This window comes from Poecile atricapillus, chromosome 5, assembly GCF_030490865.1.
Source record: "Poecile atricapillus isolate bPoeAtr1 chromosome 5, bPoeAtr1.hap1, whole genome shotgun sequence".
Taxonomy (NCBI): Eukaryota; Metazoa; Chordata; class Aves; order Passeriformes; family Paridae; genus Poecile; species Poecile atricapillus.
Genome location: NC_081253.1, coordinates 1,664,874 through 1,676,911, shown reverse-complemented (window position 1 = coordinate 1,676,911; position 12,038 = coordinate 1,664,874). Strand labels below are relative to the sequence as shown.

Here is a 12,038-nt window from a genome sequence, read left to right as displayed (position 1 = left end):
AACTCCTATGGAGCTGGAGGATTATTTCCAGTCATTAATTAGGGGTTTGACCTCACGTGAGCTGACCCACAGCTTCCTCCCGAGGGGCAGCTCCGATCTCCAGGGAACGGCTGGAGCTGCGTCAGGGCATGTTAAGGTCGCAAATTAGGGAAAGGTTCGTCCAGCAGAGGGTGGCGTGGCACTGACCAGGCTCGCCATGGAATGGTCACGGCCCCAAGGCCGCCAGAGCTCCAGGAGCGTTTGGACACCGCTCTCGGGAATGCCCAGGATGGGATTGTTGCCCAGGGCCAGGAGCCGGACACGGACGATGCTTTTCCGCAGCTTTTCCCAGGATTTGCGGGCTCAGGGGCCGGCTCGGACCGAGCGCCCTCAGCACCGCGCTGGCCCCGCCCCCCGCGCGCCCCCGCCCTTCCCGCCGCGCCTCCGCCAATCAGCGGCGAGGGGCGGGGCCGCAGCGAGGCGCGGGAATCTCCGGGCCGCGCTGCCATTGGCCGGGGCCCGCGCGCCGCCGGGCCCGCGCGCGCCGCCATCTTAGCGCGGGAGGCGCGCGGGGCTGAGGGGCGGCCGCGCTGGGGGGAGGCGGCGGCGCCGCCATGAGCGCTCCCGGCCCCGATCCCGCCGCGCCCGGCCCCGATCCCGCCGTTCCCGGCCACGATCCCGCCGAACCCGCCGCTGGCTCCAGCCTCGGCCCGCTGCTCCACACTCTGGAGGACCCCGCTGCACAGCCGGGAGAGCTGACGGACGCGCACCTCACCATCGTCAGGTGAGCGCGGGGGGGACGCGCACGCTGCCGGCGGGGAGGGGAGCGGGCGGCCTGAGGGCTCGGGCCGGCCGTGAGGAGGGACAGAGCCGGGAGGGCGATCGGAGCGGGAGCTGCTGCCCTGGCTGGGATCGGGGCTGGGGGCGGCGTGGCCGCTGGGAGACATGCGGGGCTGGGGGGAGGGAGAAGGGGAAGGAGAAGAGATGGGAGGGAGGAGCGAGGGAAGGAAGGAGAGGAAGAGGAGGGAGGAAGGAGCGCATCTTCACAGGATCTGCGCATCCCAGAGCCTCCCTACCCTCTTGGATCATCAAGAGGTGATGATCATCAGAGGTGGGTGAAGAACGTTGGGAAAAGACAACTTTCTGTTAATGAAAAAGCGTTGCAGCTTTATGATTGGAAGCTTGAAGTTTTTAGTTGCGTTTTTCGGGTTTTGGAGCGGTCGTGCCTTGTTTTAATGCATTTCTTTCTGGAAGGTGCTTCTTCCCCACGAGGTTGTGTCTTTTACCCGCATCTTTCCCATTTTGTCATGTGCAAAGGCACGATCTCTTTCTCTTGGTGTCTCACTTCAGTTCTGCAGTGACTTTTAAAGCTGTAGCTACTCAGAAACCAGATTTTACAGGTTTCTAGAAATAACTGACAGCCAAAAAAACCCCTCCTGATGTAAGTATTAAGCAGCAACAGGTTTCTCAGGTTGTCCCTGGATGACTGAACTTAGCACGGTTTGGGTTTTGCAGTGAGAAACTCATGATTAACGTTTTATGGGATAATTACAGCTCTCCTGCAAGGATGTTCCTCACCCATGTGCAGAATCATCCTTGCTGCTTGTCAAACCAGGATTTTCCTGCATCCTGGAACTGCTCATGAGGAACGTGCTTTTTCAGCTCCTGCATTTCTGTTTTTCTAATTTGCAGCAAGTCATTTCAAGTTTACATGCTAAATTTTAATGGCTCTATAGAAGCTGACCAAGAAGTGAAAGCTCTTAATGTTTTTATAAATGTTCTATAGGCAGAAAATGAGTCATTACTCACTTTGGGCTGTAACACAGGGTTTTGCTGCTGGGTCAGACCGTGGGGTGGCATTTTTGCTCTCTCAGTGTCGATTTCCTTCAAGAAAACACACTGCTGTGTACCAGAAGTTGAAAGTTAAGTCAATTACAATGTGTTTAATCTGTAAATACTGTTTACTTTTTCTCCTGCTCCCTGCAGTCGCTTGAGTGGTGAAGGAGGCAAAGCGTTCACTGCAGATGTCAGGAAACACTTCCGTCAACTCTGCAAAGTGTTCAAGGTATGATTTTTCCACTCAGTTCTCTTGCACTTTATTGAGCAAAGATATATTTTGGTGGGCAAGGTCAGTGGGTGTTGAAAGATTCAAATTGAAGTTAATTTATGGAGTCCTAGAACCATTAAAATTGGAAAATACCTCTGAAATCTTGGAATCCAACCTTTAATAGGATTGCAGGGTAATGACAGAGCAGGAAGGTTTTTTTTTTTGCAAAATAGATCTTTCTTGTGGTGAGGAATTACTGCAGAAAAAATAAAATGCTGGGTTTTGGATGTGTTCAGGCAGCATCCCACAGTCAAATCTAATCTTCCAGCCACAAGAGATAGTGTGTTGTGGCTCCCTAGAAACACTTCAGAATTTAGAATATGCAGTAAACATCAAGCTTTTTTAAAGATTAATTTAAAGGTTGTTCTTAGCCATTTTTTTCCTTCTGTTTTAGAAGCTTAAAAACAATTGTAGAGTCAAGTGAGAGAACTTAAAATACAAAGTGGGAAGCTTGAAATGTTTGGGATTTATTTTATTAAAGATGTTTTCATTACAGAGAGCAGAAATGCTGTCAGCACCTCAAATTGTTTTATTGATTTGGTGTGTACAGAATTCAGGGAGGGTTTCCTGCATTTTTCACCAGGTCTTTGCTTTTGTCAGAAGTGTTGGTATTCAGACAATAAACTCAATATTTCTCAGTTACTTTTCTCACCTGAGAATCTGTGGATTTGGGTTTTGTTTTTTTTTTCCCAGGCACACATTTCCAGTCCAAACTTGGAGCTCAGTAATGCAGCACTGCAGGCCTTGGGATTCTGCACTTTTAATTCAAATAACACAGCTGAATTATCCGGTAAGCAAACAAAACTGTGAGTCTAAATATATACAGCAGAGCTCTTTCTTTATGTTTTTCTTGGCATTTGTTTTAATTTTTCCCAGGTTTTGTCTGTAGTATGGGTGGTGTCGTCAGTTCATTAATTACATCTTGTACACAAGATTTTTCATGCTGTTACACTAATTCTGTTTTACTAACTCCTAGTTTCATTAAATGCTTTGGTAGCAATCAGACTAGTAATTAGTTGTGTAGAATTAGTGATCAAAAAAAATATATCCTTGTGGGAAAAGACTGAAGAACCTGTTTGTAGGATTTGGGTGTGCACAGTAGAGCTTTTCCACATTTTCCAGCTTTTTCTTGGAGATTTCTTTGTTCTGTCAAATCATGGAGTGGTTTGAGTTGGAAGAGACCATTAAAGGTCATCTAGTCCAGCCCCAAATATTTCAAATTAATCTAAAGTAATCCAAAATCTTATGACCTGCATTCCTAGAAGGTGCTGAATCCCTTTCACAAAAGGTTTTGGTTTTGAGAACTTGAGGCTTTGCCTCAAGGGTAAAACCACAGGTTTTTGGTCACAGGAGAGGGAATTTTTCCTGTTTGGAATTGGTTCTTCTGGTTCTTCTCCTCAGTTTTTTCAGTCTCTTCTGCTTTCCTGTTATGCAAAATTTGCCTTGATTTCCTGTGAGAATGAGGCATTTCTAATAATGTCCATGTGGTATCTTTCTTTCCTCTCATAACTTGTTTTTTCTAACCAGTTAAATAACAACTTTGTTATAGAATGTCAGGCTCCAGAAATCACAAAGCCTTGGAAACAATGGCGAGTTAAAAAGGGAGGGAAGACAAGCAGCTCCTGTACCTTTGGGTGTACTTGAGATTGGGGGAGAGGAGTCCAAGTGTCCTTCCATTTCCCTGACTGTGAGATCATTCACCCACAAAGTGCAAATTTGCAATAAATCAGACTTTTTACCATTGAATTTTAAAGGAACACATGATTTCTCCAGCTGTGTTCTTAGTTAGATCTAAATCCTATATTAACCTTATTAATTTTTATGTAACAAGCTACAGTTTTACCACCTTTAATCACAAAAACCTCTTGTAGGCTCTGAAAGAAATTAAATTATGCCAATTTCTGAAAAAAATGGTGCTAAATTCACTTAAAATCCATGAAGTTTTGGGTAATTAAATACTTAATCTTTAGCTCAGGTGTATATAACTCAAGGTGATTTCTAATTTTACGGATTCTTATATAGGTAATACAGATACACTGCATTATTAGTATTAGTATATAATTACATTTTCACCTTTTTGGCTACTTTAGTAGGAGAGAAATTACTCCAAAGTGATGTTTAAGACATTAAACCATTGGTACTTTTAACTGAATGGATCCTGGGCAAATTTAAGTGACAGAATGACCTGGAATGTGTTGAAGAGGGTTTTGAGGATTTGTGTGTTCTGCTTGCAGGCACTGAAATCCAGGACTTGCTGGCAGCAGTGAACAGCATCGCTGTCAAATCCTCAGACAAAAACACTCGCACTCGGGCACTTTGGGTCATCTCTAAGCAGGCATTTCCTCCAGAAATTGTTAAAAAGGAGGTGAGTTTCTTCACTTTTCTTTTGGTGGCCTCGTTTCTCACAGAGAGGAGGCTTCAGAAGTGCTTAAAAAGATGTTGAGTTTCTTCATTTTACATTTTGGTGCTGTCATTTCCAAGGGAGAGGAGGCAAATTCTTTGTCACTCTCAGTAGCTTTTGAATCCAGAGGTTATTTCCCATCAAACCTGACAGCCCAGCATCAAATCTTGGAAATCCTGAGCCAGAAATTATTGATTTCCTTGAGGGGAAAGCTGCAATGTGAGCAGTTCAAAAAGCAATGAAATATCAGAGGGGAGAAAGGTTGTGAATATTCCATTTGAAAATGAGACCTGCCATAATCCAAACACAATCCTGGAAAATCACAATTCTTTTGGAATTATTTATATCTGGGTGCTCACTGTGCTGTTCTCTTGTTTCCTCAGGTGTCCAGTATTCTCTCTACCCTGGAAACAATCCTGACTAAAGGAGAAGTTCAGTCTGTTGTGGTTGAATATGAAGCACTTAACGTCATTATACGGTGAGTGCTCTGCAACATTCAGCTCTCATCCTTTATTCGAGGGGGAAACTCTTCATACAAAACCTTAGTGGCACTAAAAGTACTAAAGAAAAATAAACTTCAATGCTCCTTGAGTTGTTGATTATGTTAAGGATTGTTCTCCAGTGTTTTACCCTGGTTTGGACTGGGCCAGAGGTGGTGGCTGAGCGCTGTGGCTTGGATTTGGGATGGGAATAATGTTGATAACACCAGGGGTGTTTTAGTTCTTGCTGAGCAGTGTTTGCTCTAAGTCAAGGACTTGGCAGCTTCTCACCCCACCCCTGGGGACACTGGGAGGGGACACAGCTGGGACAGCTGATCCCAACTGGCCAGGGGATATTCCATGGAATTGTGCCCAAGTGGGAACTGGGGAGCAGCTGCACTGTTTTGTGTATTATCATTACAAAATATTACCTTAATAATAATAATATAATCATTCTGATGCAGAAATTAGACAATATTGCTTGCATATCTCATGGCTTTTTAGGAATTATTTCCCAACCCTCACCTGTACTTCCCTAGTCATGTTCTTACATTTTGTTTCCAGAACCTGCCCACTTGAGAAATTTACTGCTGTTTAAATATTAATATTAAATTAATTAATATTAATTAATTATTAAATATAAATTTAATATTTATAAATATAAACTATCTTATTTAAGAATATCCCCTTGGTAACACATTTTAGTGCAACGTTTCCTATAACTGTTGAATTTCCTTTTTAATTACAAAGGTGACTTTTTAGGACCATCACTGTGAGCCCATTGCTCTGCTCAGCACAACTAAAACATTCAAATTTAATCTTTACTTAGTGTTAATTTAATTTCTGTATTAGTAAACACGTTGAGCTCGTATCTTTACTCGTTTTTAAGTTTTTCTCTTATTTGGCATCTGGTTTGAGCTGCAAATTAATTTTAAATAATTATTCTAAACGGTTCTTGTCCTCTGGCTTTAATAAAATTACTTGAAAGGCAGAACTTTTCCTTACTACAGCAAATTCTCCATAAACTGTAGGGATGGGGATTTGACTTTCCTGGGGAAAAGGGGGACTTCACAAAATTCCAGGATTTCTAGATACAGGCTAGCTTGAATAGATGCCAGATATTCCCATTTCTGCACGTTTTTTGGTGTGTGTGGGATGGTGGAAACGTGTGGAATTTCATCACAGTGTGCTCTAATAGTTTGGGAATAGGAGGATAAAATCAGAGCTCTGAGCAGATCAGTGTTCATGGAGTTTGTGCAAACCTGGCTTGGGATTTTTCCAAAAGCTGCTGGGAGCTGTTCCCAGCTCTCTTGGAGCTGCCTGGGCTCCTGGGAATTCCCAGGGATGGTTCATGGCCAAACTCTCCTTGGGCATTGTGCATTCCTGTCAGGCTCCTTTTTCCAAATAGTTGTGATAAAACAGAAGGGACAGAGTCAGGCTGTTGTGCTTTTGGAGAGGTTTATCTGAAATACCACTTGAACTCTGCAGTTTTAACACAACCTCAAAAGACAATTGATTAAAAACTTTTGGAATATTTTCCTATAAATCACAGATTGAATTAGAGCACTTATTGATGGTATAAAGATAACTGGAGTGCCTGAGCTGGCTGTTGGAGATCTGTAATCCCTATTTTTTTGGGTTGTTTGGTTTTTTTTGATCCAGTTTAATGGAGCAAACTCCAGCCCAGATGGGAGAAGAGGCTGTGAGGTGGGCAAAGCTGATCATCCCCCTGGTTGTCCACTCAGCTCACAAAGTGCAGTTAAGAGGTGCCACTGCCCTGGAGATGGGAATGCCACTGCTCCTGCAGAAGCAGCAGGAGGTGGCAGCTGTCACCGAGCACCTGATGACCACAGTGAGTGACAATGCTGGGATTTTGGGCAGCAGGAGCACTTGGGGGGTGTTGGGGGGCACTCATCTGATTTCCTGTGCATTGACAGCACCTTCTTGATGCCAGTTGTTTTAATGGAAAAAAAAAAAATAAATGGAAATGTGGATATAGGACCACAGCAAAAAAGTGCCTGGCAACAAAGGGGATGGGAGGCAGAATTTGGAGGCCTGGGAGTGGGGATGGAGGCAGGAAAGCAGAGGATACTCAGCATTTTCCACATCCTTTAAAGTTCCCTGTCCTGTGCTGCAGCAGCCCCTTGGTGTTTTTGATAAAGCTTTTCATCTTCACTTCCAGCCCTGGGCTTACTTGGCTTATTTATTTTGCCTTATTTTCTGCTGAAAAACCCAAAAAACCCAACCAGCCAAGGTGGTGTTTTGGGGTCAGGGTGTGTTTTGCCTTTGGAGTTGGAGGAAGTGCAAATATTTGAAGAAGTGGATTTTGCTTTGTTGGTTGCCACTGTCAGAACAACAGCCATAAATTGCAGCTAAAAAGAGAATCAGGTGGTAATGAATGAATGAAATCCCTCTGATGTAGAAACAGGCTGGTTGTGTCCCCAGACATTGGTATGAGTGTCATTTTTAGAGTGTTTTTAATCTATTTCTTGTAGAAATCCTGTTTCTTTCTGTCTGCAGAAATTAATTTCCGAACTTCAGAAATTGTTTTCTACAAAGAACGAAACCTTCGTGTTAAAGCTGTGGCCCCTGTTTGTCAGATTGCTTGGGAAGGTAAGCAGAAAGGTGAGAAATCTTCAGAAAATGAGTTTTTAACAGCAAAAACCTCTTTTAATTCTGAATTTCTTCCTGCTCAGACTCTGCATCGCAGTGGCAGCTTCATCAACTCCCTGCTGCAGCTGGAGGAGCTGGGATTCCGCAGTGGATCCCCAGTGGTGAAGAAAATTGCCTTCATTGCATGGAAGAGCCTCATTGATAACTTTGCTCTAAATCCAGGTAGATTAAAAAAAAAAAAATTAATTAAAAATTAACCTGACCTGTTTTGCCTATTTTAATACATAACTGGAAAAAAATATTCTGTTAGTGGTCAGTGCATTATTTGTGTACTCTGGATATCCACATAATGATGCATAAAAATTCATTGTGTGTAGGCACAGCTAAAATTAAAGTTTTGGGGTTTCTTTGTTGGTTTTTTTCTTGTTTTGTTTTCTCTTTGAGGCAAGGTGATAGTTTGATCATTTGTTCTACCCTAATTTTCCTGCTGGGAATGCTAGAAATAGAATAAAATAATAAATAGAATAAGAATAATAAGAAGAAATAGAATAACATTAGTAAATCCTGTTCTGTAGTGCTGTAGTTGATCCAAACAGCAATACAGAGGAATAAATAAATAGAGAGTAAAACATATAAATAGAGAGTAAAACATATATATACATACATAGCTGTGTATTTTATTTTGGATGGTGTGGCTTAACTGGAGAAAGGCAACACTTCAGGATTTTTAAACTTTTTTTTGTTAAAAGAAGTTGTTTTAAAGGTGTAACCTAGATCTGGACAGGTTTTTAGTCTACCCTGTGTCAAAATACAATATGTTTTTTTACCTTGATTGTGCTTCTCTATGTTCTGAAGAGAAAACTCAGGGTTTGGTTTTCCTTTCCCTGGAGCAGTTGGGACCTAACAGAGCAAGCAGGAGGGAATTTCTTCTCTTTATCACAGAATCCCAAAATGGGTCAGGTTGGATCCAACCTCCCTTCTCAAACAGGGTCAGGCTGGAATTCAGAAAATCTAATTTGAATCTTGGTGTTGCAAGGAAATACTTGATTTTTCTAAGCAATAATTAGAGCAGTAAGAGAACTTGAAAGGTTGGTGTGGTCGAGTTTTGCAAATTCCCAATAATTGAATTAGAAGCTAAAATACATTAGGAAAAAGCGTGATGGTTTTAATGAAATTTCTCTGTAATGTGATTTAATTATTTGTATGAAATAAATGCACCTTTTTTGCTCTCCCAGACATCCTGTGCAGTGCTAAAAGGCTGAAGCTGCTGATGCAGCCCCTGAGCTCCATCCACGTGAGGACAGAGGCTCTGGCACTGACCAAGCTGGAGGTGTGGTGGTATTTACTGATGAGACTGGGACCCCACCTGCCCTCAAACTTTGAACAGGTAACACAGGTGACAATAATCCTGATCCCTCTGCAGCTCAGGCTGCTCTGAGTGCTGGGAAATATTCCTGCTTCATCCCTTTTCTGCTTTGGTGCTGAAATCAAACTCCCTCGAGGAACCAGTTTGTCCCTGTGTGTGACTTAAGAGATTGTGTGGAAGGAATATTTGGGATTCACAGCCCCAAAATATTGGGGAGAGTGTGGGAATGTCCTGTGAGCATCTCTGAAAATGTCCCCTGAGTGCAGTCATGGATTATAAATCTGTGAAATAAAAGCTCTTTTCTCCTTTCACTAAGGAAGTGTGGGCTTGGAAAAGGCTGCCATGGGAAAAGTGATTAAAAAATCCATAAATATTTAGGAAGATAGAAAGAAAAATGATGTTGTTTCATTCCTAGTCACATTGTAAGTGGAATGGACCTGTTTCTGTTCAACACCTGCATTTCATTAAATTAATCCTCAACATGGGAGTAAAGGGAGGAAAAAGGATTTTCTTAGGGCTATTAAAATATATTGCACCCAGCAGGAATTTTTGTTTGATTAAACATTTTAATTCATTATAAGTACCCAGAAACTCTTGATTTGTGAAGAACAGCCCAGTCTGTGATATTTGAAATGAGTTTTTTTATGGCTTGCACGTGTTTTAGCAGTTGCTGGGATCCCTTTGCAGGTTTGTGTCCCATTAATCCAAAGTACCCTGAGTGTGGATCCTGCTGCTGCATTCCCAGGAACGCCCTCACGCCCCAGCAACCCCAGCCTGGGCTCAGCAACCCCTGGGCAGAAATCAGGTACTGAAACATCAACCTGTTGAAATTTCCAGCTGCATTTCAGGTGCAGAGACTCATCTGTTCTGTTTCTCACCTTTCTGCTTTTTCATTTGTAATTATTGCTCTTGAAAACAGAGGGATTTTTCTTTGTGGTCACTGCAGGGCTCAGAGGTTGTGATTTATATTGGGTAAAATGAGGCTGTTGCAGTCATTTTTTAAAGTTTAAAAAATGGTGCCAATCACAGTTTGAGGACCAGTTTTAATGTCTTGAATTGCTGCAAGGGAGCTCTGGTTTGAAATCTTAGTTTTCATTTATTAATATATGTGCTATTTATATGTGCCCTTTTATTCCTGTGGCATTTTTAGTTTCTGCCTGAATAGTAGAGAATCCTGGAATAGTTTGGGTTGGAAAGGACCTTAAAGCTCATCCAGGGACACCTCCCACTACCCCAGGTTCCTCCAAGCCCTGTGCCAGGGCCTCCCCACCCCCTCAGCCAGGAATTCCTTCCCAATATCCCATCTAACCCTGCCCAGTGATGATGATCCATCAAGAATTTGAATCCTTTAACTACATGTGAAACCACATCTATTTGAGCTTTGTATCTAAATACCCAGTAAAGAACTCCTGGTTTTTCTTCCCCTTCTGGAAGCCTGGCATCCATGGCTTGTGCCACTCTGTTCTGCTGTAATTAGGAGCCTCTTTTAGGAGGAGAATTCTCTTTAATTAGGAGAATTAATTCTGCTGTAATTAGGGATATCCTGGATTTGGGGAGTTTCCCGTGTTCCTATCTTAGTCCTGGGAGATCACAGCTGAGTTGATCAAAATTATTTTGCCAAGACCTCTTAAATTTTTATTCCAGGTGACAATTTCCAATGGAAACTGTTCTGTAGCAGCAGATTTCTACAACAAGAGTTCAGTGACTGTGTAACCACAGCTTCCATGGAGATTTGTGGGGCCAAAATAAAATGTGGTCTCCCAGAATTTACAATTTTGGGGTAGATAAACATGGATAAAATATGGCTGTGATGGCAAACCCCACTTAGCTGAGAAAGGTGGCCTGTCAGAGCTGCCTTTCAGCCAGCACCACTTCATGATTTGTCTTTTTCCTGGGGAATTTGGTGTTTTTCCCTGGAATGTGAGACTGATTTCTGTCCTCTCCCTCAGGTCCTTTCCCATTTGTGAGCCCGGGCACGCCCAGGATGGCGCTGAACAGCAGCACAGCAGGAGTGGTGCTCTTCCCTTCCATCCAGCTCCTGGGAATTGAAATGCTGCTCCACTTCCTCATGGGACCACAAGTGGTGGATTTTGCTAAGCAAAACAAACTCGTGCTTAGTTTAGGTAGATGAGGGTTTTTTTTTATATATATATTTATTTTTAAATAAATGTATTTGCACAATCACAAATCTTGTCGGAATGAAATGATTTAAAGTCGTAAGTGTAAAATTATTTTTAAGTGTTGTCATCTTTAAGACATTTTGATTTTAAAAGTGCTGTAAATACACAAATACTTGATTGTTTTTACAGCTTATTTTCCCAGTAAACAGCAAACTAACAGGTTTATGGAATGTGGTTTGTTTTTTTTTGTTCTTGCAGAGCCTCTGCAGTACCCACTGATCAGCAGCCCTTCTTTTTTTTGTAAGCATGCCAGCACTCTGATAAATGCTGTTCAGGATGGCTTTGTTGCCATTGGAAAAGAAGTTCCTGGTAAGAAATTTAAACATTTTCTTGGGAAATCAAGTGGGCAAGGGAAACATAAGAAATCAGCACTTTGTGTGATATCCTGATGTTATAAAAAGTAGAACTGGTCTGACTTGCATTGAAATTTGAGTTTTGGCTTAAATCAAAACCTGTCCTTAAACACAATTTGTATTTTAGCTGCAGTTTTGTTGAATGTTTTTATTGCAAACTGAATAAAACCGTTGTTACCTTGCAGATTGTTTGCTGAATGTTATCTGGAAGGACATAAATGGATATGTAAAGACAGCAATTGAAGCAGGTAAAAAGGGTAATTTTATTTAATTTGGCATTGCTCACCAGTCAGAGGTGGTTTATTTTTAAACTAGACCACAAATTGTTGGTGCTTCATTGCTTGGGTTTAGTCTGAATCAGTAATTCTGTTCTATTTTAATGCAATTTCAAAAGAAAAACAACCCCTTCTCAAGTCTTTAGTATTGAGGAATGGAGACAAAAAATTAAAAGTTTTTGACTCTGGTGCCTTTTTTTCTTAATTTAAATTCTGTTTCACAGTAAACTGTAGTGTCTGCAGATGTATAAAAGTTGTTTCCTATTTAAAAAATGTCCTTTATCC

General features: G+C 42.1%; 1 protein-coding gene across 2 annotated transcripts in view; it reads left to right on the top strand.

Moving 5' to 3' along the window:
- Positions 1-557: 557 nt before the first annotated feature.
- Positions 558-12,038, top strand: part of RIF1 (replication timing regulatory factor 1) — a 29,890-nt gene continuing 18,409 nt past the window's right edge. For both annotated transcript variants that reach the window (XM_058839228.1, XM_058839227.1), the window contains exons 1-13: positions 558-763; positions 1,966-2,044; positions 2,780-2,876; positions 4,321-4,451; positions 4,871-4,965; positions 6,629-6,818; positions 7,487-7,579; positions 7,663-7,801; positions 8,815-8,966; positions 9,633-9,750; positions 10,895-11,068; positions 11,324-11,434; positions 11,664-11,726. In XM_058839228.1, the coding sequence (XP_058695211.1) occupies positions 594-763; positions 1,966-2,044; positions 2,780-2,876; positions 4,321-4,451; positions 4,871-4,965; positions 6,629-6,818; positions 7,487-7,579; positions 7,663-7,801; positions 8,815-8,966; positions 9,633-9,750; positions 10,895-11,068; positions 11,324-11,434; positions 11,664-11,726 (1,612 nt within the window). In that variant the 5' untranslated portion in view covers positions 558-593. The remainder of the gene's footprint in view (positions 764-1,965; positions 2,045-2,779; positions 2,877-4,320; positions 4,452-4,870; positions 4,966-6,628; positions 6,819-7,486; positions 7,580-7,662; positions 7,802-8,814; positions 8,967-9,632; positions 9,751-10,894; positions 11,069-11,323; positions 11,435-11,663; positions 11,727-12,038) is intronic.